Genomic DNA, 25508 nt, shown 5'->3' on the forward strand with positions numbered 1-25508 from the left:
AAAAAAAAAAAAAAAAAAAAAAGGGGGGGGGGCAAGCTCTACCCTGGGGGAAGGCCTGGAGAGTAGTTTGGTCTGGGTTTAGTATAAAAGACGTTCATTTTATACCAAATATAAAAGTAAAATCTCTATATAATATTTAAATGTAAAAAAATTAAAATTATTCAAGAAAGTCTATAAGCAGGAGAAATCTTCAAAGCCTAGACTAAAACCCCAGTGGCTATTTTTAAAACAGACATATTTAACTATATAAGAACATGCAAAAAAGCTCTTACAATCTGACAAAAAAAAGTATAAAGTTAGGTAGCAAGGCTGAGTGTAGTGTTTCACACCAGCAATTTCAGCATTTTGGGAGGCTGATGCAGGAGGATCACTTGAGCCCAGGAGTCTAAGACAGCCTGGGCAGTATACCAAGACCTTGTCTCTACAAAAAAAGAAATTTTTAAAAAAATTAACCAGGCTACCGGGCTTGGTGGCTTAGCCTGTAATTCCGCACCTTTGGGAGGCTGAGGTGAGTGGATTGCCTGAGCCCGCGGGTTCGAGACCCACCTGGGCAGGCGAGACCTCATCTCTACAATAAATCAAAAAATCAACCGGGCATGGTAGCGCATGCCTGTAATTTCAGCTACTTGGAAGGCTGAGACGGAAGGATCACCAGAGCCCAGCAGGTCGAGGCTGTGGCGGCCAGGAGCGGCCACTGCACTCCAGTCTGGGCGACAGAGTGAGACTCCAACTCAAAAAAAAAAAAATTAACCAGATGTGGTGGTGTGCATCTGTAGTCCCAGCTACTCAGGAAGCTGACCCAAGAGGATTGCTTGAGCCTGGGAGTTGGAGGGACTGTGATGAGCCATGATCATGCCACTGCATGCCAGCCTGGACAACAAAGTGAGACGCTGATTCAAAAAGAAAGAAGGAAGGAAGGAAAGACAGAAGGGAGGGAGGAAGAGAGGGAGTGTGGGAGGAAGGGCAGGAGGCAGATGGTGGGAGAGTCAGGGAGGCAGGGAGGAAGGGGAGGTAGAGAGGGAGGTTAGGTCAAATAATTTTCAGAAGAACAGATCTGAATAGCTAATAAATATATGAAAGTGTTCAAATGTATTTTAGCACCCAGGGAAATGCAAGCTAAAGTAAGAATGACACCTTATTTCTACCAGACTAGCAAAAACTGAGAAAACTTATGAAAATTGTTGCTTGTTTCTGGTGAGAAAGTGAAGGAAAAAGCACTTTCATATGTTGCTAGTGTAAGCTTTAAGCATTATCATTTTTGAAAATCACTCTGATAAATGTATTAGAATTAAAAATATATACTCCTCAACCCACCAATCCTACTCCCAGGAATCTATTCTTGAGAAATATAAGTATGATTACGTATAAAGGATGTACATGAAAGTCTAGTGCCTTAATACTCCAGTGGCAAAACACTTGACTTTTATAAAAGTGAATGCTCACAAGGAAATGATTTAATTGGATTTGGAGGAATATCTAGAAGATATTGTTGAAGAAAAAAAGTAAGATACAGAAAATAATGTGTATACAGTACCATTAGTCCAACAGTGGCAGAAAAACACCATTATATATACACACACACATATATATAAACACATATATACACATGTGCCTTGTTTGTGTTTTATGACCATAGAGGAAAAACATGGCAAAATTCATATTAAGTTGATAATGGGGAGAGGATTACGAGAAGGGAGAAGGGAAAGGAAGGAATGGAGAAAAAAAGAATAAAAGCTACACTAAAAATTATTACACTCTTTCTAATAAATCTCACTGCTACCCCTGCCCTCCCCTCTGCTGCCCAAGGTGGCCCACCATGTTCCCAAGAAATATGAAACATATTACACTAAAAATCAGTACTACAAAAAGAGTGAGCAACTGAAAAAAAATACAAGTTAAAGAATAGCAATTTTGGTATGAACAGAGCAAAATTACAACCACACTTTCATTTTTTTTGCTAACTGGTATAAGGAGTTTTGTGTATTTTATCAATGGCAAACACTTAAGTAGTAGATACTATCAGCTCACATAAGAAAATAAACTATTCTGTGCATGACACTGTAGAAAACACAAAATAATCAAGGACCCTCCCCCCCACTTTCCTTTCTGCTTTAACATATGGACTAGAAAAACTCCATTCTCACATTCCTTCAGTCTGTTAAAAATTCTATGCAAAAAGTAGTATCTTCTTTTTCACAAGTATGAACGATGTCCTCTACTGTAGAACTCCTATGATTTCAACTAGTCCTAACTGTATTCAGCATCTTTCTTATTTTTATACTATCTATAAACTCTTCTTCCCAGCCAAACTGACTTGTCCTCAACTCCTTTGGTCTCTCTCTTAGAAATAATTTTTCCTGTGTGCTCCTTAAAGCTGCCCCGTGAAACTTGAATAACTATCCAACTTCCACTGGCTAAGACGTTTTTCTAATTCAAAAATCTCCTATATCCTATCCTAGCTTCAGTGAATTCAGTCTTACTTCTTCATGCTTTTCTGTTCTATCATCAAAGCTTTTAGAAGGGAAGAGAGACAAGTAATGACTACAGTTCCAATCAAACCAAATGAAACATTATTTTCTCCTTCCACTCCCAATCATACCAATGAAAATTATTTTCTCCTTTTTCTTGCTCTCTGGAGTAAAATTTTTTTCATCCTCATAGCTTTCACTGCCAATGATTATATACCAGGGACAACATTCCTAGCTGTATCTCTTATGAGGCCTATTTCCAAGTTTGACATCTCCAACTTGATATTCCACGAGTATTGATTAATAAACTCCAAACTGAAATGATATTCTCAAAATCTCATCTAACTGCATACCTTAACTATTCACTCAGCTGCACAAGCCAGAAACCTAAGTCCTGCTTGTTTTATATTTTTTATTTTGTTTTCTTTTGCTTATTATCTGTGCAAGGATGAAGCTTCCTGAAGACTGATATCATGTCCTTTGAATTCTATGAAATTGAAGCAAGAACAAACATCAAATATATGGCAAAGCTTGGATGGAAGAATGGTGAAATCATTAATGATTTATGAGAAGTTTATGGGGACAGGACCCCAAAGAAATCAGCAGTTTACAAATGAATAACTCATTTTTAAGAAGGAATGAGACAATCTTGAAGATGAAGCCCACAGCAAGAGATCACCCACATCAGTTTTTGGAGGGAAAAAAACCCAACACTAATCTTGTCTGTGTCCTAATTGAAGAAGAAAGACTGCTAATTTACAACAGAAACAATAGTCGACACCATAGAAATCTCAATTGGTTCAGCTTACACAATTTAGACTGAAAAAATGATTAGCTGCAGACAAGAGCAAAGCTTTCAATGGAAATTTGAAACAAGTGGGATTAAAATCCTGAAGCATTCCTTTGAAGAATTTTAATAGGAGATGACACACATCTTTACCAGTACAATCCTGAAAACAAAGTGCAATCAAAGCAATGGCAACAAAGAGGTAGAAGCGGTCCAGTCAAAACAAAAGCAGATCAGCCAAGAGCAAAGGTCAAGGCAACAGTTTTTCTAGAATGCTCGAGGCATTTTGCTTGTTGACTGTCTGGGAGACCAAAGAACAAAAACATGTGCTTATTATGAGAGTGTTTTGAGAAAGTTAACCAAAACTTCAGTAGAAAAATGCCTGTAAAAGTTTCACCAGAGAGTCCTTCTCTGCCACAGCAATGCTCCTGCTCATTCCTCTCATCAAACAAAGGCAATTTTGCAAGAGTTTCTATGGGAGTCATTAGACATCCACCTTACAGTCCTGATTTGGCTCCTTCCGACTACATTTTGTTTCCTAATCTTAAAAGATCTTTAAAAGGCACCTATTTTTCTTTAATTAATAATGTAAAAAAGACTGCACTGCCATGGTTAAATTCTCAAGGCCCTCAGCCCTTTAGATACTTATGCTGGGAAATATGTTTATATTTTTTATTTTTATCTTTTAATTCCATTTTTCACAAGCTTTTTGAAGTCCCCTTAGATAGGACACTAGATTCTTGATATGACTGACTTCAGAGACATTGTGAACTCTCATATTCATGAGTATATCAACATTTGTACAGGTTTCTGGCTTTCTGCTAAGTCACATTTCCACTCTGACATGCAAAGTTTTGTTGTTGCTGTTAGTCTGTTGTTTTTTTTTTTGCACTTAAGAACTATTTACCATGAAGAAATAAATTTAATTCCTATTAATGCAAATGATAACACATGGAATTCCAGTGAGTTGCAAATGCCAGACAGAAAACTAAGTCTCGCTCACTAGATAAGAGACTTGATGACACACTCTGGCTTCAATGTTTATAATTCAAATCCCAAGCTCAGCAAAATTATAAATAGCCATACTCTATGACTTCCAGAGTCATTTTCAAGTAGCTGAAACTGCAAATGTTAAATCTGTAATTGTTAACAGGGTCTGTTTTTACATGTTAAAATAAAACAAATGTGCTATGTATAATAATGTCACAGTTTTAAAAATTCTTTGTTGAAAGATAACCGGTCAGGTGTGATGGTTCAATCCTGTAATCCCAGTATTTTGAGAGGCCAAGGCAAGAAGATTGTCTGAGCCCAGGAGTTTGAGGCCAGCCCTGGTCTACAATAAAATTTTTAAAAAATTAGCAGGCTGAGGTGGCGCACACCTGTAGCTCCAGCTACTTGGAAGGCTGAAGTGGAAGGATCTCCTGAGCCCAGGAGGTCAAGGATATGGTCGCCATGATCATGCCACTGCACTCCAGTCTGAGCAATAGAGTGAGACTCCAACTCAAAAAAGGAAGGAAGGGAGGGAGCGGGGGAGGGAGGAATCCATATTTCATACTGTTTATGTTTAAATCTGATTCTTCTCATATCATTCTTCACAGTAATTTTATGATTTTTAAACTAAGCTTTCAAAGAACTTTTGCCTCATACTTTTTCTTTTTTGGGGACAGGGGGTTGGAGTCTCACTCTGTCACCCAGGCTGGAGTACAGTGGCACACTCACGGCCACCCCAGCGTCGACCTGCTGGGCTCCACGGATCCTTCCACCTCAGCCTTCCAAGTAGCCGGAACTACAGTCACGCCCCACCACACCCCACTTGCCTCAAACTTTAAGTGGGTGAATTGAATCTTTTTCATCTTTGCAGCTTCAGAAAAAGTATTGTCAATGATTTGTTTAAAATTAGAACTGGTTATATTGTGCTCTGCTTCTGATCTTTGTTGGCACTTGTGATAGATTCTTAAATGTGCTGTTTTTATTCTTCTGATAGGGCACATACCATTAAGATTACCCTGCCATAGATTTCTTTCATAACAACTGATGTGGCTATGCTATTTGACTCCATCAAGAGGTGGAATATATTGATCTTCTTAAATCTGGGTTGGGCCTGTGAACTGCTTAAGCAATAGAATGTGGCAGAAAAAACATTGTACCAGTAGACAGCTTCCAATTTTGCCTCTTGGAACTCACTGTTGGAATTCTCTCTCTCTCTTTCTCAAGCCAGCCACCCTGTTCTGACGAGCTCAAGCTCTATGGAGAGGCCACATATTAAGTGGCCACATGTAAGTTAGCTTTGGTTAATAGCTCCAAGTGGGCTTCTAGCCAACAGACAGCATCAAGTATCAGTCATCTGTGTGCACCATCTTGGACATTTCAAACTAGCGAGGTTTTTCTTTTTGGGGGGGAAAGTGTTTGGCGTCTCTGTCGCCCAGGCTGGAGTGCAGTGGCACGCTTACAGTCACCATGGCCTCAGCCTGCTGGGCTCAGGTGATCCTTCCACCTCAGTCTTCCAAGTAGCTGGAACTATAGGCACACAGCACCATCCCAGGATGGTTTTTTAATTTATTTTAGAGATGAGGTCTCCCCAAGTTGCCCAGACTGGTTTCAAACCCATGGGCTCAGGCAATCTTCTCACCTAGGTCTCCCAAAGTGCTGGGATTATAGGCATGAGCCACTGCTCTCAGCCTGTTTTTCTTTTTTGAGAAACTTACCCTTGGCAGGTCCTTCTGCCATGAGTCTTCCCTTTTCCTTTTCTTCTTCTCGCTAATAAACTGTGTTCTAAAACTTAAAAAACAAACAAAAAACCAAACTAATGAGCCCACAAATAATAGGAACCCATCCCACCATCACACAGAGGAAAAAAGCCATTTTGAAGAGCCCCACGAACAGCAAAATTATGAAATAAATAAAATGATTGTTGCTTTAAGCCATTAAGTTTTGTTGTTGTGCAACAACATATTTTTTAAAGCACTATGACATGCTTTTCTGTCAGTTGATCCTATTGAACACTACCATTGGGGGATGAAAATTTCTTGTCACAAATATGGGCTTAAAATGTGCTTCTTAAATGTGCTGATTCAGTTCCTCTGATAGGACACATGTCATTTCAGATTATACTGCCACAGATTTCTTTTATAATAACTGATGTGGATAAACTATTTGCATGACTTGTAAAATGAAACCACATTTTCATACTTTAAAAAAAACCTTATTAAGTAAGAACTCAATTTCCCCACTATGAAACTCTTCTATTTTCATTCTCTCTGAACATATGCTGTGCCACATTGCTGGTATACTTACTAGCGAATTAATACCATTTGACATGTGGTAGGGATAAATTTGCCAAAAAAAAATTTGTTTTGACCTTTTGAAACCGCTTGTCATAAATATTTTAAAAAGTCACATGAGTCAAGAACTGTATTTAGCACAGTATCATAACTTTAAGAATTGTTTTTTTGATACAGAGTGCTATAAAATTTAACCAATTTATTTTTGCATATAATAACCAAGTTTGTTCCTCATATTTTAGAAAATACTCTCTTTTATTAACCATAATACTGAGGCTTTATGAAACTTATCTGCCAGTTTTTACAGTCTAATTGAGATATAATTTACAAACCCAAAACTCACCATTTTAAAGTGTACAATTCAGTGGTTTTTTAGTATATTCACAGAATTGTGCAATCATCACCATGATGTAATTTTAGAAAGTTTTTCACCACTTCCCAGAATAAAAACATACAACACTAATCTACTTTGTTTTTATATATTTATCTATTTGAGATATATAATATAAATGGAATCATATACTATATGGCTTCTTGTGACCGGCTCACATAGTGTAATGTTTTCAAGGTTCGTCTTTGTTGTAGCGTGTATCAGTTCTTAATTCTGTTTTATTGATGCCGAATATTATGTTGTATAGATATACCACATCTTGTTTTTCCATTTATCAGTTGATTGACATTTGGGTTGTTTCCACTTTGGGCTAGTATGAATAATGCTATTATAAACATTGGTGTACAGTTCTTTGAATAATATGCTTTTATGAACATGGTGTAAAATTCTATTCCCTTGATCTATATATCTATCCTTATGCCAATACCACACTGTTTTAGTTACTGCCGCGGCCTGTGTGGCTGCCTTGAGGGTCCCGAGAGAGAGCGGTGAGAGACTAAGAAAGACACAGACACAAAGACATAAAGAAAAGTTGGGGCCAGGTGGGACACCTTCCTCTGATGGAGAAGTGGCCCTGAGCTAGCTCAGCATGTTTATTTTAGAATTAAGCACAAAAGAAGTTGGAAGGGATTCAAGGTCTGTGAGGGAGCCATAACAGAATTTTGTTGCTACCTAAAAGCAAGTTGTTTCGCAGTTATCTTGTTGTGGCTAAGGCTTTATTTATGCTATGTGCACCTGGATGTGTGGCCATCTGAGACACCATTTCATGTAGCAGGCTGCATCCCTCGCCTCTGGCTAGGATGCAGAGTTACCAAGTGAGACCTTGCCTAGGAGCTTGGGGCCATTAAGCAAGACCTTGCTTTAGCTAGGGGCCTTTCCTCAAGGCCTGTTACAGTGACAGTGCTTGTCTGCTCCTCACATCACATCCCCTCCCAACAAGTTACTGTAATTTTGTGGTAAGTTTTCAAAATGTGAGCTCTCCGACTATGTTCTTTTGTTTTGGGTATCCTGGTTCCTCAAATTCCATTTTAACTATAGCAGTAAATTAATTACAATTGATGAACTAACACTGACATATTTTTATCACCTGAAGTCCATAGTTTACATCGTGGTTCACTCCTGGTGTTGTACAATCCATGGGTTGACAAGCGTATAATGACATTTATTCACCATAAGTAGTCCAGTATTGTACAGAATATCTTCACTGCCCTAAAAATCCTCTGTGTTCTGCCTATTTCTCCCTCCCTCCTCCCTGGCAACCACTGATAGTTGTCTCCATAGTTTACCTTTTCCAGGATGCCACATAGCTAAAATCAAAACAGTATGCGGCCTTTTCAGAATGGCCTCTTTCACTTTGCTATTTGTTGCTAAGGCTCCTCCATATCTCTTCATGACTTAATAGTTCACTTCTTTTTAGTGCTAAATAATATTCCATAGGGTGGATGTGGTATGGTTTATCTACTTATCTACTGAAGAACATCTTGGTTGCTCCCAAATTTTAGCAGTTGTGAACAAAGCTGCTATAAACAGCTGTGTACAAGTTTTTGTGTGGACGTACTTTTCCATTCATTTGGGTAAATACCAAAGAGCACAACTGCTGGAGGGTATGGTAAGATAATGTTTAGTTTTGTGAGAAGTCTAGGTTTGTGGATTAAAAAAAAAAACTCAACACTTTAGATATTTTATCCCATTCTTTTCTTCTTTTCATGGTTCCTGAGAAGTCATTGAGATTCTTATCTTAGCTGCTCTATACATGAGGTTTGCGTTCCCATCCCCTGCTTCTTTCAGGATATTTTTAATCTTTGATATTCTGAAGTTCAAATATGATTACTTAGGTATAATTTCTTGGGAATTTATCATGTTTGATGTTCTCTGAACTTCCAGGAATGGTGGTTTGTTGTCAGACATTAATTTGGGGAAATTCTCAGTCATTATTGCTTTAAATATTGCTTCTGCCAAGCGCTGTGGCTCAAGCCTTTAATCCTAGCACTTTGGGAGGCAGAGGTGAGGACTGCCTGAGCCCAGGGGTTCAAGACCAGCCTGGGCAACTTGGCGAGACCTCATTTCTACAATAAATCAAAAAATTAGCTGGGTGTGGTAGTGCATACCTGTAGTTCCAGCTATTGGAAGGCTGAGGCGGAAGGATTGCCTGAGCCCAGTAGGTCAAGGTTGCAGTGGCCAGGAGTTGGCCAGATCCTCCTGCACTTCAGCCTGGGAAACAGAGTGAGACTCCAACTCAAAAAATAAAAATAAAAATAAAATAAAAATATATAATATTTATTTTTATATTATATTTATTGCTTCTGTTCTTTTCATTCTTTCTTCTCCTTCTAGTATTCCCATTGTATATATGTTACACTTTCAGTCATTGTCCCATAATCTTAGACATTCTGTTGTTTTTATCTGTCTTTTTCTCTTTGCATTTCAGTCTTGGACGTTTCTGTTGTCATGCCCTTGCACTCAGAGACTTTCTTCAGTTATATTTAGTCTACTAATTAACCCATCATGGCAGTCTTCATTTTTGCTAGTGTTTTTGATCGTTAGCATTTCTCTTTTATTCTTTTTTACAATTTCCATCTCTCTGCTTACATTATCCAACTGTTCTTGAATGTTGTCTACTTTTCCCATTACACCATTAGCATATTAATCTTAGTTTTTTAAAAGTCCTGGTCTAATAATGCCAACATCCCTGCCATATATGACTCTAGTTCTGATGCTTGGTCAACCACTTCAAACTGTGCTTTTTGCCTTGTAGTATGACCTGTAATTGTTTGTTGACATCTGAAGGCTATGGTGTGAATGACCCTTCCAAAACTGTTGCTGAAATTTAATCCTCAAGGTGGCAATATTGAGAGGTGGGACCTTTAAAAGATGAAAGAATCCTGTGGGCTCTGCCCTTATGGAGGTATTAACTCATTAATGAATATCATGGCAGTGGAACTTGTGACTTTTTAAGGAAAGGAAGAGAGACCTGAGCTAACATGTCGGAACATGTGATACCCTGTCCACCTTAGGACTCTTCAGGAAGTCCCCACCAGCAAGTAGTTTCCCATCAAATGACCTTTCTCCCCTTGACTTCTGAGCCTCTATAACTATAAGAAATACATTTCTCTTCTTTATAAATGATCCAATGCATTGAGTATTCTGTTACAAGCAACAGAAAATGAATTGACAGCAGACATGATGTATTAGATCAAAGAAATGCTGGTAAATAATTTGTATACCTAACTCTGAATTGTACCCCCCATCTTTAAAATAAAGAAAGCTAATAAAAATAGAAAAAAAAGAAAGAAAGAAATGTTGGTAAATAAGCTTTTAGTGGTATGTGGTAAGGTATGGGAGTAAAACAAGTGTTCTACAGTCCTATGATTAGGTCTGTCTTTTAGTGAGCCTTCATTCCTGGACAGTGAACTTCACTAATACTTCTCAGCCTCCCAAACATTGAGACAAGGTAGCTAGAGGTTGCTGGAGTTGGATATTCCCTTTCCCCCAGATAGGTTTGGCTCTGATAAAACTCCAGCAGACTAAGCTATGATAAAATAGTTTCTCCTGAGGGCAGACCTTGTTAAGAACTACTTTTCCTAAAGAGAAATCCTTCAGAAAAGATTTAAGGATTTTAACCTGACAGCCCCAGTGAAAAGGAACAGCATCCTACTTAAAAATCCACAAACATCCAACACTAGGTATTTCATTTAATGTTTATTTTTCTTGAGTTGGAATCTCACTGTGTTGCCCAGGCTGGAATGCAGTGGCTCGATCACAGCTCACCACAGCCTCGAACTTCTGAGGGCTCACCAATCCTCCCATCTTGGCCTCCCAAAGTGCTGGGGTTGCAGGCATGAGCCACCACACCCAGCTCATCATTAGTTATTTTAATTTAAGTCAATCAAATTCCTATCTGACATTGGGAAGAAAAGATGGATTATTTCAACACTTTCAGACACTCGGGGAAAATAATATGCACTTTCATACAGTTCATAATGAACCACAAATACCATATGACAGGGCATAATACTCGGGGGAAAAACCGCCAGGTTCACTCCAAAGGGAAATCACTGGAGCTCCTTTTCCTACCCACGGACGCTAGCCTCTTTGTTCAAATATTTTAAAAATTACTTTGAAAAGAACTACTGTACCTCTCACACCGAATCCCTTCTAGCCCAGAAACCTGAAGGAAAAAGAGATACGACACAGGAGCTCATCCAAGCCCTCTATGCGTGGACTGTGTAGGAGTATTTGGCTCACAGGCCAATTCCCGCCTCCTTGAATTTCTCGGCACCCCCTTGGCGGTCACCACCTTCTTCAGCACCACGGGTCAAAATACACGCATGCGCCTTCCAAGGCTCACAGACCCCGCCTCTCTGGCTCTCTCCAATCAGAGCTAGGCAGGAAGCCGAGTCTCTAACAAGTCTCGCCACGCCCAACTTCCCGGGGCTTAGCTCCGCCGGCATCACGTGATCCTACGCCTCGCCTCCCGCTCTTCGTCGCCTAGGGTCCAGCGCTTGATTCGCCCCGCCGCGAGGAGCCGCCTTTCATCTGACGCTCGCTGATTGGTCGCTGCCCGCGCGGTCTCCCGGGTAACGGGAACGCGGTAGCCTCCTCCGAGGAGACCCGGTGCGCCTGCGCACTTACTAGATCGCGCAGCCGCTGGAGCCTTGAGATGAAGGTAAATAACTCACAAGTCCCCGGGATGGGCGGGAAGACCCTACCACTGGGCCTTCCCTCTGCCCGCTGAGGGTCGCTTTGAAAGGAGGATCTGTACTCCCTCCCTCTTCCCGAGTGAGCGTGGGTTGGGGAAGAGAGCGGGATGACGGAGGCCGTGGGCGAAGTTGAACGCGGGGAAGGCAAAGAAAACCGGAGAAGGGGAGGGGCGGGGAGGGAGGCCTCTCCTCTCAGGGACCGCGGACAGAGTTGAAGTCGTGCGGGAGGAGGGAGCCCCGCCACCGCCGGAAATGAGCAGATGGGGTCTGAACATCCCCGAGCTGCGCGCGGGGAAAGAACGGGTCGTGTGGACGCATTTGTGAGGTCGCTGGCAGGATCCGGTGTCACGAGCTGCCCGGTTTCTTGCGGCTACACCCCTGGCGAGCCGCGCAACTGCCCCGCGCCCTCAAAAGAACAGCACGCCTCCCAAAGAATAATCTCGAATTGAATTGCCCGGGACTGGTCCCGTTGACGGATCACCTGGCAGCGAGAGTGCGCTGTTGACGGAGAAATGTCACCCGCGCGCGCAGGTGGCGCGCCCTTGCGCGTCGTCCTCTGCAGCAGGCACTTTCCGATTTATTGCAGCGATGGCCTCCTGCCCTGCCCCGGCAAAGAAACGGAAGGCTCAGTTTTAAAATTATCGTAGACATCCTAATGCTTCTTCGTGGCTATCGGTGTGGAAATTGGAGTGGGAAGGCCCGTCATCGTAACTTACATGTCTAAAGTGGGAAACAGTAGAAGTGAGGAGATGCCCTTCTCGATGTGCAGTTGAGAAATTTATGCTTGAGGCAATGTAAGCGACTTCCTTTTAGCCCCACAGCTAATAAGCGACAAATAAAATTCAGAAGTTTTGGTTTGGGGGCTGTGAGCTAGAGCTCTTTCCTCTGCACTGTATATGGAACATCTATAACGCTTCATTGAAGACAAATAATATACCTTCACATGAAGGTAATGGCCTTCGAGTTTAAGAACTTCTCACTTGCATGAAAGGGTTCCAGGATGATGGGGTCACACAACTGCAAAAGTAAAATGCTCTTAAATATCCCTTCTTCATGAATGTCTTCACGCTCTACAAAACCTGAATGCCCCATGATCATAGCACGCCTCTGTTTTCAACAGAGGTGAATATCTTCTTTATATAAAATGTTCCTGGATTGGTGTTTAATTTTGAGCACTGGAAGAGTTGTTGTTGCCACTCAGATTGCCAAGTCTCCTGTAACAGTATCTAAACTTCATATGCCTAGATATGGACATCTCATTGTTTAATCTGTAGTTTTTTATTTTATATTCTTAATTTTTATTCTAAAGATGTGGGGTACAATTCAGGGTTAGGTATACAAATGGTCTTTGTACAGGTAAAGTTTGCACCTCACTTTGATCCCTGGTTTGAGATCGGGTACTTTTATTGATGAAGGTTCTGCCTCCCCCCCCCCCCCCCCCCCCCAACAGTTTCCCACTACTGCCAAATCCCTTTTCTTATAGTATTATGGTAACTGTTCAGGGCCTGCTTACGAGTGAGAATGTGTGGTACTCAGTTCTTCGTTTCTGTGATAGATCACTGAGTATGATAGACTCTAAGTCCACCCAAGCTGCTGCAAAGTTCATAATTTTGTCCTTCTTTATGGCTGTGTAATATTCCATCATATATATATATTTAAAAATGTGGTGTGTGTGTGTGTGTATATATGTATGTGTGTATACACACACACACACACACACACACACACACACACACACACACCACATTTTTAAAATCCAGTCCACTTTTGTTGGGCATCATGGATGGTTCCATGTTTTTGCCATTGTGAATATTTAACCTAATATTAAAATCTGAATTTTTTTCACTCAAGTTCATGTTCCTAGATGTTCTAAGTTAACACTGTCAGATATAAATATAATGTGAGCCAAAGTAATTTTCAAACTTTTAGTAGTCATTAAAATTTTTTGTTGAGAAACAGGTAAAATTCATTTTAATTATATTACCCTATGTTTTAAAAAATGTTATTTCAGTATGTAACATAAAAATTGTCAATGAGATAGTTTACATTCTTTGAAATCTGATATGCATTTTATATTTACCAGCACAGCTAAGTTTGGATTACTCTTATTTCAAGTCCTCAATAGCTATATGTGGCTTGTAGTTTCCATATTAGACACCACATTTCTAGTTTCTGGATTGTCTAAATGAAAGAAACACTTTTCTGTTGATACATTATTCACCCAATCGCCAAGTTAAACATGAATGATGACATGAATATAAGTAATGGAACTAAAGGAAGAAAATAATTTTGAAGGTAGTAAAGACATTTTGTATTTTTATCATGCATGGTTAAGTTAGCAATTTTGTTAAATTTAATTCCTCAAAACCCATGCCACATATAATTAACTAAATTCAGTTTAAATTATTTTAATGTTTAATATTTACAAGGCACTAAAATTATACATTTTGGGGCAACCCTCTTTCAGGTCCCCTCCTGCTTGGGAGTTTTTCTGTATTCTTAATAAACTCCTGTTTTCTAAATAAAATAAAATAATACATTTTTATACAATTAACATTCAGAAATATTTAAAAACCAAAAAGTTTTAAAATAAAAGCTCTCTTATATCTTGAGGCCCATAATTTACCAACCAAACAGTTATGTGTGTTTGACTGGTTGGTTGATTTTTTGTTTGTTTGTTTTATTGGGGTTTTTTTGGTAGTATAGAACAAGATTTATTAGAAAGAAAGGGAAAAAGTGCTGGAGAGAGCTCACGTGATTACCTTTGACAAGTAGCTTTATATAGTTTTACAACGTTTATTTTTTAATTTATTTTTTGTTTTAAGGATGTGGGATACAATTTAGTATTAGGTACATAATCGTACAGGTAAAGTTTGGGCCCTCCCTCGGTCCCCACTTCACCTGGTTTGAGATCAGGTACCCTTATTAATGTTATGTGCCCCCCACCTCCCCTGACAGTTTCCTGCTACTGCAGGAAAATTCCTTTCTTAGAGTATTATGATAAATGTTCAGGATCCAATTATGAGTGAGAACATGTGGTACTCACTTCTGTGTTTCTGTGATAAATCACTGAGTATGATAGACTCTAAATCCATCCAAGTTGCTGTGAAGTCCATAATTTTGTCCTTCTAGATGGCTGCATAATAGTCCATCATGTATATGTACCACATTTTAAAAATCCAGTCCTCTTTTGATGGGCAGAAATGGTTGGTTCCATGTTTTTAATATTGTGAATAATGCTGCAATAAACATGCAGGTGCAGGTATCTTTTTTATAGAATTATTTGAGTTCCTCCAGGCATATTCCCAGAAGGGGGATTGCTGGGTCGTACGGAAGGTCACTTTTTAGATCTTTTAGGAATCACTACACTGTTTTCCACAGTGATTGTACTAGTTTACACTCCCACCATCAATGCAGAAGTGTTCCCTTCCCTTTTCCCCACATCCTCTCCCATATGTTGTTTTTCTGAGTTATTGATGATGGCCATGCTGACTGGAGTTAGGTCATATCTCATTGTGGTTTTAATTTGCATTTCTTTGATGGTTAGTGAGGCTGAGCATTTTTCATGTATCTGTTTGCTGCTCATATATCTTCTTTTGAGAAATGTCTATTCATATATTTTACCCACTTTTTAATAGGGCTGTTTGTTTTTTTCCTTAGGCATGTTTGAGTTCCTTGTAGATCCTGGATGTTAGGCCTTTGTCAGATATACAGTAGGCAAATATTTTTTCCCATTCTGTGGGCTGTCTCCCCACTCTCTTGATGGTTTTGTTTGCTTTGTAGAAGCTTTTCAATTTGATGAGGTCCCACTTGTTATCTTATCTCATGGAGGGGCATTTGGGGTTTTGATTAAGAGTTTTTACCTATTCCAATGTGCATAAGGGTGTCTCCTGCGTTTTCTAAGATTCTTATAGTTTGAGGTTTTACGTTTAAGTCTTTGATTTTTTTGTATGGTGATAGGATTCTGTTTCATTCTTCTGCATGTAGTCAGCCAGTTTTCCCAGCACCATTTGCTGGATAGAGTCTTCTCTCCCCAGTGGTGATTGGTATTGGCTTTGTTGAAGATGAGTTGGTTGAGAAATCAAGGTTTTGCTTCCAGGATCTCTATTTTGTTCCATTGGTCTATATGCCTGTTCTTGTACCAATACCAGGTCATTTTGATTATTGTAGCCTTATAGTAAAGTTTAAAGTCTGGAAGTGTGATACCTCCCACTTTGTTTCTTTTACTAAGGATTGTTTTGCCTTTTCGTGGTCGTTAATGTTTCCATATGAATTTCTATATTGTAGTTTCCAGGTCTGAAAATAATGATGTTGGTAATTTAATGAGTATGGCATTGACTCTGTAGATTGCCTTTGGAAGGATAGACATCTTAACAATGTTGATTCTTCCAGTCCATTAGCGTGGAATATTTTTCCATTTGTTTGTGTCTTTGATTTCTTTGAGCAGTGTTTTGAAGTTTTTATTGTAAAGATCTTTCACTTCTCTGGTTAGGAAGATGCTGAGGTATTTCTATTTCTTTGTGGCTAGGTGAATGGGACTGTGCTTTTTATTTGGTTCTCTGCCTGTTTTTTTGTTGGTGTATAAGAATGCAACTGTCTTTTTCACATATATTTTTGTACTCTGAGACCTTGCCAAAATCCTTTATTAAGGCAAGGAGGTTTTTGGCAGATTCCCTTGGGTTTTCAAGGTATAGCATCATATTGTTAGCAAAGAGGGATAACTTAACTTTCTCTTTTCCTATTTGGATACCCCTAATTTCCTTCTCTTGTTTGATTTCTCTAGCTAGGGACTTCCACCACTATGTTGAAGAGGATGGGTAAAAGGGAGCAACTTTGTCTTGTTCCAGTTTTCAAGGGAAATGCTTCCACTTTCTGTCCGTTTAGCAATAACTTAGCTGTGGGTTTATCGTAGATGACTCTTAGTATTTTGAGGTATGTTCCCTCTATGCCTAGGTGTTCAAGGGTTTTTATCAAGAAGGGATTCTGGATTTTATTGAAAGTTTTTTCTGCATCTGTTGATACAATCATGTGGTTCTTGTTTTTACATCTTTTGAGGTATTTAATTACATTTATGATATTATGAATGTTGAACGAGCCCTGCATCCCAGGAATGAAGCCTGTTTGGTCATGGTGGATGATTTTTTAGATGTGTTGTTGGATCCGATTTGCTAGAATCTTGTTGAGAATGTTTGCATCTATGTTTATCCATAGTTTGTTGGATCTTTACCCAGTTTGGGTATCAATGTGATGTTAACTTCATAAAATGATTTGGGGAAAGTTCTGTCTTTCTTGATTGCCTGGAATACTTTCAGTAAAATTGTTGTCAGCTCCTCCTTGTATGTTTTATAGAATTCCACTGGAAAGCCGTCTGGTCCAGGGCTTTTTTTTTGTAGGTAGTTTTCTTATGTGTTTTATTGTTAACTTATTTTGGATAATCTCTAACATAAGCCTTCACCATCCTGAATCCTATAGTTTTCATGATCATGTTTTACATCTTTTCTATAGGTTTTGAAAATATTAAAAATTTTTGTTTATTTTTTAGCGTGTTTTTTCGCTGCAAGAAAAGACTTGGCTTGGCACACCTATACAGTTTACCTGGCAAAAAACATCAGGAAACTACCTTGCAGTCACAGGGTAAGAAACCAATGAATGTTTTACATAATGGTTGTATGCTCATATAACCACATCATCTATTCCATAAAAGCTTTTGTGTAACAGTTTTATGGTAGGAAAAGAAATATATCTATCTCTATTGACATCACAGTTCATAGCACTTTTTCCCTGGCAATTGCTTTTTAAGTACAAATTATGAAACTATCAGGAGAGAACACTGAACTCGTTGGATGGCAGATTTACATATATAGATAAATGAAAGAAATCTTTAAATCTTCATATTCTAATTGCTTTTAGGGCTGATCAAATTGTGAAGATCTTTGATCGCCATGGGCAAAAAAGAGGTGAAATTAACTTACCTGGGTAAGTACAGAAGTAGATCAAAAACTTCTCAAGCTTCACTGCCTAAAAGATAAAAAAGTACCATCTTAAAATTAAAATCAATAGAATTTTATAATATATATATAACCCGGATATCTTTGTTTTATTTTTCCTTTTGCAGAGGAAGTTATTTTGTTTATGCCATAAGTAGTTATGAAGTATGTAGAGATATAGCATATGAATTAGAGTTTTGATCTATAATACCCCTATACTCACAGGAAAGCTTACTAAAGCATTGTAAATGAGCCCATGTGAAAGAATTCTTATTTAATTATAAACAAACCTTAATGGGTTTGTAGGCAGATAAGATAATCCTATATCAATTTTAATATTTTCTCTCTAATAAATTGTTGGAAATACTTTCCACATAATTTCTTAAAGTATGATGGCTTTATCTACTTTCAGAAAATCTTTCTAGATTACACCAAGCATAACTTAAGCATTTTTAATGATTCAGTGTAATCATTACCTGTATTAGTTATTCTACTGATAGTCTCAGTGATTATTAGATGTGTAGCATCCCTCACCTAAATGGCCTTTTGCTGCTATGCTTTCTAAATTCATGTCTGCTGTCTCTAGTTCACTTGCCATTTTTGCCAATCAGGTTGTTTTACTTTTCCCAATCTCTAGCAGCCTTTCCTACCTCCTGCCCTGCCTCTCTCACCTAATCACCTAATGCTACCACTTTGTCATTTCTGGTTGCCCTGTTAATTGTAGTTTCTGGTTTCTGTATTCCTAGAAACAGAAATAAAGAACAAAGAAGATATAATTATATATAAATTAAAAAGAAGGCACTGAGTGGAAAACATCTTTGAGTAGATTGTATTAATTTTATTGCATGATCTCTATAACATCTAATTTGGCCATATAATGGCCTCATTTCTTCTTAATTGTTTTGATGTATTAATTATAATTGAATTTGACTGACAAAGGATCCTCAGATAAATAAGATGCTGTTATGTACTCAATCTTTGATTGGCAGATGATCTTATCAACAATTTGCTAGCTTCCCTCTTCCCTCTGCAAATGTTATAGAAAATTAAGATCCCCAAACATATTTTAGCAGTTGGAAGAGTAAAATAATTGAAGTTATTCCCAACTGTGTGAGTGTGTATGTGTGTTTGAGACAGGGTCTCACTCTATTGCCCAGACTGCAGTACAGTGGCATGATTTTGGCTCACCTAGCCTCGACCTTTTGGGCTCAAGCAATCCTTTCACCTCAGCCTCCTGAGTAGCTGGGACTATAGGTGTGCAGTACCACACCCAGCTAATTTTTCGAATTTTTGGAAAGATGAGGTCTCACTATGTTGCCTAGGCTGGTCTCTAACTTCTGGGCTTAAGTGATTCTTCTGCCTCAGCCTCCCAAAGTACTAGGATTACAGGCAGAAGCCATGGTGCCCAACCAATACCCAAGAAGCAAGAGTCTCTAAATGAAAAATTACATCAGAGAAGAAAAGGTCAATCTTTTTTTAAGGATTTAACAAATTTTAAAGTTTTTATACTAAACATTTTAGAATAATCTTAAACAGCAAGAATCATTAGAGCATTTTCTATTTAGAACTATGTTGTTACCTTAACTAGATCACTCTCCTTATTTTCCAGCAAGATATAAAATGAAAATAAGAGTGCCAGGCATGGTGGCTCACACCTGTAATCCCAATGCTTTGGAAGGGCAAGGTGGTAGAATGGCTTGAACCCAGGAGTTTGAAATCACAGGGAGCTCTGATCACACCACTGGACTCCAGCCTGGATGGCAGAGCAAGGCCCTGCCTCTTAAAAAAAAAAGTTCATTATTTCAGAATGTAGTCTTTCCATTGTCTGCAGTCCTACATCTACCTAACCTTAATCTGTTTTATACTCATGTTATCTAGCTATAACTTTATTTCTTATCCATCAGTACCCTCTTTTCTTCACTATAAATCTGAAATAATCTTTCAAAACTTGATCATACACATTACCTCTTGATTCCTCATTTGTAGAGGTGGTTGATGAGTTTGTTTTATCAAAAGGTCAGATTATTTTTAGGATTCAGGAAAATCCACTAATTTAAGTATAATTATATTTAACATAGTATTTGAAAATGTATTAAAAATAGAATTTGGAATTCTGCCATTCCTTCAATGATAATGAAGAATTGAAGTTAGTATTACCCAAGCAGTGAGTAGTGAGTTGTATTTCTCATTTATTATCCATTCAAAAGAGATTGAATAGTCTTGTTACAGACAACAATCACCAATAAGTGAGTATGTAAGTTTCGTTCCTACTTTTAAAAAATGTATAGTGATGTTTTGTTTTCTTTTCAAAAAGTAACTGTGTTGCCATGGATTGGAATAAAGGTGGAGGCATCCTAGCAGTGATTGCTGAAAAGTCTAGTTGCATTTATCTGTGGGATGCCAACACAAATAAAACCAGCCAGTTAGACAGTGGCATGAGGTAAGATCACCTTTTTATTTTGTGAAGCTTCACTTAAAAACATGATTATTTGTAAGTTTGATGCCAACAGCTCTTACTACTTTTATTTTAAAGATATATCAATGAGTTATTTTCATATACAGTAAAAATATTATTTATTATAGTTTTATATAATCCTACTAGTCTTACCCAATTGGAATGAAATTGTTATAATTGTGTAGTATAAATAGTTTCTGAAAAAGTTGCTTTCAATAGAACAGACTAAGAGCAGAGATGAGAAAAAATATATATGGGAAAATCTGGAGATGGAGTTGAGTGTAGGCATGGCTGGATCTAGATGTTCTAATGATACAGTCAAGACTCTTTCTTTGTCTCTCAGTCCTTCTTTTCTCTGTACTGACTTCATTCTAAGGCAGACTCTCACCGTGGCTACATAGCTATCAGCATACATTACTCTTCACAGCCAGGTATGCCGGAGAAAAGAGCATGCCCTTATACATCACCAGTGCCCATTCAGCTCACCAAAAGGTCTCTGAGTGGAGCAGACATGACCATGGGTTTGATAGTTCCCCCAGGTAAAGGGAAGAGTACAGGGTGGGCAGTTCCAAGTGAAAAAAATCCTGGGAAGACAGAATGAATTGCAGATCTTTGCTAAGACAGAAACCAGTTTACCATATGGAAAATCAAAACTTGTTGGCGTTTACAACCAAAACTGCCATTTTGACATTGGACAAGTTGCTATTTCTTCTTCTAGATGAAATGGGTTTAACAATATTATCTGCTTCATGTGGCCCACAAGTGTGCAGGAAGAGATCACACACATGCTATAAAGCCAGACTTTTAAGATTTTAGTTTATTTACTAAGTAATAACTGAATCCAGAGGTAGCAAGGTGGTCATGCATACCAGGGCCAGATATAACCTAGTGTGATGTCCTTGGCCCTCCAAGTGACTCTTGGGCCACATAGCTTCAGAAGATGCCATCTGCCCAACGTAGTCTTTCTAGATCTAAGAGTCTTCATTTCTTGCTCTGTCCTTTTATACTTTGGGTTCATATCACTTTACAGAAAGACTTCATGCACTCTCTGTACATCCTTTCAAGGGAATGTTTACAAACATACTGGTTATTGAACCAAATTTATTATCAGTGAGGCCACATTCTCAGAGAAAAATGCACAATTAATCCACAGGTGTTTCTAACTGGTTTACCTTGCCTCCAGCTGTCTGTCTTCCCATAGTGTCCATTTTCCCACATCTCAGGTTCTTGGGATGCTTAAATGTATGTCATAGCCAGACACGAAATTAAGATGTTAATTAAAGATGTTATTGTAATTGTCATTAAAATAAAATTATGAGTGTTTTACTGATGATGTTAATATTTAATGTCCAAAGAACTTTTGTGTATACAAAGGCATACCTACTACTCTTTGTTCTTTCTTAAAAGGTCAGTCTGTTATACTAAGGAAGTTAAAGAAACAAAACTTTGAATATTAACTTTTCTTAAATATTTTTATTTTGCAAACTTAAGTTCATGACCTTAAGCAATTTAGATTTCATTTATATACTTAATCTGAATGAATTGTTTTGAATACTTTAAACATATTCAATGGTACACAAAACATACCAAAATATTATTATTACAAAACACACTGTGGTACCACTTAACTCAAAATATTATATTAATACAGTATGTTTTTGCACTTTCTTAGGATTAATGAAGTATTTACTCTGATCCAGCCTAGACTTACAGCAATAGTTAATTAGTTATATAACTAGGATGCAGCAGTCTTTCTAGAGAAAATCCTAGGTATAAAATCTGACTCATCAGCCAATTCATTCTAGATTGAATTCCACTACATGGTTGCTTCTCCCAAGATAATTCAGCCCTAAGTACTAGGCATCCTATTTTAATCTCATGCCTTACCATAGGTTGCAATACTTTGTAGCCTGTGTGTTTCCCTAGAATGATACATTTTTAAAGTTTGCTTGACCAGAGATACATATGATTATTATACGTTGGTCTGGCTTGTTAGCATTATCTTATGTATGATTTAGTATCTTATTATAATTTGTATAGCCTTCTATTAGAGAATAGGTGTGTTTAATTAGCTCTTCTTTTGATGGTATTTGGTTACTTGATCTTCTTGGAACACACTATTTAACTCTCTTTCTAGTTGGTTGTGGGATTATTAGTGTTGATATTGAGTGGACTGTTGAATGGACTGATGTTATACTGTTCTTATTATATATGATCACTGTTGCTTATCAGACCTTGTTCTCTTTTTTTTTTGAGTTGGAGTCTCACTCTGTCACCCAGACTGGAGTGCAGTGGCACACTCATGGCCACCCCAGCATCAACCTGCTGGGCTCCTGCAATCCTTCTGCCTCAGCCTTCCAAGTAGCCAGAACTACAGGCCCGTGCTACCATGCCTGGCTAATTTTTGATTTATTGTAGAGACAAGGTCTTGATAACTTGCCTGGGCTGGCCTCGAACCTGTGGACTCAGGCAATCCACTTACCTCAGCCTCCCAAAGTGCTGGGTTTACAGGCTGAGCCACTGAACCCAGCCCTTTTTTTTTTTTTTTTGAGGTAGAGTCTCACTGTGTCACCCAGGCTGGAGGGCAGTGGCATATTCCCAGCCACCACAGCCCTAACCTGCTGGGCTCAGGTGATCCTTCCACCTTAGTCTTCCAAGTAGCTGGAACTACAGGCATGCACTACAATGCCCGGCTAATTTTTTGATATATTGTAGAGATAAGGTCTCACCAAGTTGCCCAGACTGTTCTCGAACCCCCGGGGCTCAGGCCCTCCTCTCACCTCGGCCTCCCAAAGTTCTGGGATTATAGACGTGAGCCCAGCCTCAGACCTTGTTCTTGTTATAGTTCCTCTTTTCTCTGATACTATTGAGCTCCTGCACAATTCTTTTTATTCAAGTTTTCTTAGATGTGGATTCTAAGACAGGATTCAATTTATTACAGGAAATGCCTGTGAGGGAATGTAGAGGGAGAAGGGGAAGAGACTGGCAGAACTGTCAGACCTCAGGGCATGTCTGACTCTTATGAAAGAGAGAGAAAAAGGAAAGTTTGGCTATAAACATCTTAAACTGTAGCTCAGTTCTAATTAAGAAAGTTCAGGCCAGTCTCAGTGACTCAACCTGTAATCCTAGCTCTTTGGGAGGCTGAGGCAAGTGGATTGCCTGAGCCTGCAGGTTCGAGACCAGCAACTTGGCAAGACCTCATATTTACAATAAATAAAAAATTAGTTGGATGTGGTAGCGCACACTCGTAGTTCTGGCTACTTGGAAGACTGAGGCTGAAGGATCGCTGGAGCCAGTGGGTCGACGCAGGGGTGGCCGTGAGCTTACCACTGCACTCCAGCCTTGGCGATGGAGTGAGACTCTAATTTAAAAAAAAAGAAAAAGAAAGAAAGTTCAGCTAGGCCAATGGGAAGGAGTCTCTGAGACAAAGTTACATGTCAAAGGGCTCCTGCCCAGGAATGAAGGAGTTCTGCCCAGGAGTGAACCTCCGCAGTATCCATAGGTGATGGATGTGCCTAGTCACTGGGCCCCTGGTCAGTTACACTCTCTGCTTTTGAAGATCTGAAAGGCACATCATTAATAAATATTTGTCTTTTGTAAACTATATACTTAATAGTAGAACCTAGTAGACTGGTATGATAATACTCCCTTATGTACTAAAATCAAATTTTTAACTAAACATTTTATTATATTCACCTGTTATCACAGCTAATTTTTCACATACTTTAAATTATTTTTTCTCTTCCAAGTAGTATCATAGCCAAGGTTTTATAGCCTTCCACAAACTTAACTTGTATCAACTAAGTATATATTTTCCACCCTCAAATTCTCCTAATTTAACCAAAAGAAGCCTCTTTAAATTTAGTCTGTTGTCATCTGATGACTGCCCACAACATTCTTGGAAGCAGTGCTGCTTTCTGAAAATAGTACATGGTCTGTTAGTGGTGCTCAGGTTAGCTGCATAGGAATCGCCTTGAGGGCTTATTGAAAGGATTTTGGCGCCAGTAACGACTTCACACCCAGCTGGGACCAAGAGACTTATTAAAGGGGCTGTTACAGAGAGGGTCTGTAACCGAGAAAAAGCAAGAGAGAGAGTTGCAGGGAGAGGGCTGTATTTATTAGCCTGACAGGGGCCAGAAGGGGCTGTGCTAGGTTTCTATTGGAGGAGTGGCATGGGAGTAGGGTGGGCAGATGCTGTGTTATAGTCCTGTTGAACGTATAACAAAGCTAGCTACATCATGGGAAATGATTGGAGGCTTGCAGGTTGAACTTCGCGTGAGGGAAATCATGTGTGAAGAAGCCGGAACCTAGGGCCTTTGTTGTCTAGTGTGGCTTTACCATGTTCAGCACCATTTTGGGAGCTGCCCCTCTGGCTGTTTCCTGCACCCTTCATTCCCACCTTTTCTGTTTCTTTGGGGGAGGGGCATCGTTACTCTTTCTGACTGCTTCCTGCTGGGCGGGGGCATTGTGGGGTAAGGTGGTGGAAGGGTACAGAACCAGCCAGAACAGGGCCCAAAGATAGGTGCTGAAGGTGTAGATTTCTGCAGGTGAGAGTTGTATGAAGGTTCCTTGTAAATGTAGAACAGCAACCTGTTCCGGCCAGTCTTCCAATGAGCATGAGGATGATAGTAACCAGCTGTCTTAGAGCAGACTGTGGAGGTAAATAGAGAACCTGGAAGAAAGCATATCTAAAAGGGAAAAGCTAGATGAGAAATTTGGTCGTTATAGCTCCGGATTTTCTACTGGAACAGGTTGGTAGCTGTTAAGTAACAGGAGGTTAAGGCTTTGATTTGAAAAGTTTGAAACAGTGGTTTTTATGTAAGTAAGGAGATATTTGATGATGCATGGTCCTAGGGTTACAGCCAGTAGGAGGAGGATTATTGGACCAGCTACTGCCGAAACTAGGGTGGTGAGCCAGGGGGCCATGAGAAGAGGGTCTGATACCAGTTTCCATGGGCCTGATTTTATGACTCTCAGTGTTCTATATTGTCTCTTATTTGAGCAAGGGTTTCTATTATTATTCCTGATTTGCTGGCATAAAAACAGCAGGCTTCTCCCAGGTTTATACATAGCCCTCCTTGTTTTAAAAAAAGGAGGTCTAGGCCTTGTCTATTTTGTAATACTACCTCGGCAAGAGAGTCAAGCTGTTGTTCTAAGTTGAGACATGCTAGATTCTAGTAGGCGTAGATCAGTGTCAGTTTGAGTGCTGAGCTGTCTAAGATTTTGGTCGCCCAGAACCAAAGAGGCCGTGCTTATGGCTGTAGCTCCGGCAATGCCTAGTCCCATTAGTAAAGGGACTAACAGTTCCCATTTTGAGCGGGTGGTGTTAAAAGGCTTGAGGCGTTGCCTGCCTTCCATTCCTTTGTAAATGTATACCTGGGGTAGGATAGTGGACCAGGATGCACAGTTCCTTTGTGTCATTGAGGTGCTGTAAGCTGA

General features: G+C 39.1%; 1 protein-coding gene across 2 annotated transcripts in view; it reads left to right on the plus strand.

Annotated features, from left to right (window-relative positions):
- Positions 1 to 11436: 11436 nt before the first annotated feature.
- The window catches only part of WDR19 (WD repeat domain 19), a 110234-nt gene continuing 96162 nt past the window's right edge, over positions 11437 to 25508 (plus strand). For both annotated transcript variants that reach the window (XM_008055367.1, XM_008055368.2), the window contains exons 1-4: positions 11437 to 11593; positions 17170 to 17261; positions 17538 to 17603; positions 19929 to 20054. In XM_008055367.1, coding sequence (XP_008053558.1) covers positions 11588 to 11593; positions 17170 to 17261; positions 17538 to 17603; positions 19929 to 20054 — 290 coding nt within the window. In that variant the 5' untranslated portion in view covers positions 11437 to 11587. The remainder of the gene's footprint in view (positions 11594 to 17169; positions 17262 to 17537; positions 17604 to 19928; positions 20055 to 25508) is intronic.

The sequence above is a fragment of the Carlito syrichta genome, unplaced genomic scaffold (genome assembly GCF_000164805.1).
Source record: "Carlito syrichta isolate Samal-C Ts95f unplaced genomic scaffold, Tarsius_syrichta-2.0.1 Scaffold301835, whole genome shotgun sequence".
Lineage (NCBI taxonomy): Eukaryota > Metazoa > Chordata > Mammalia > Primates > Tarsiidae > Carlito > Carlito syrichta.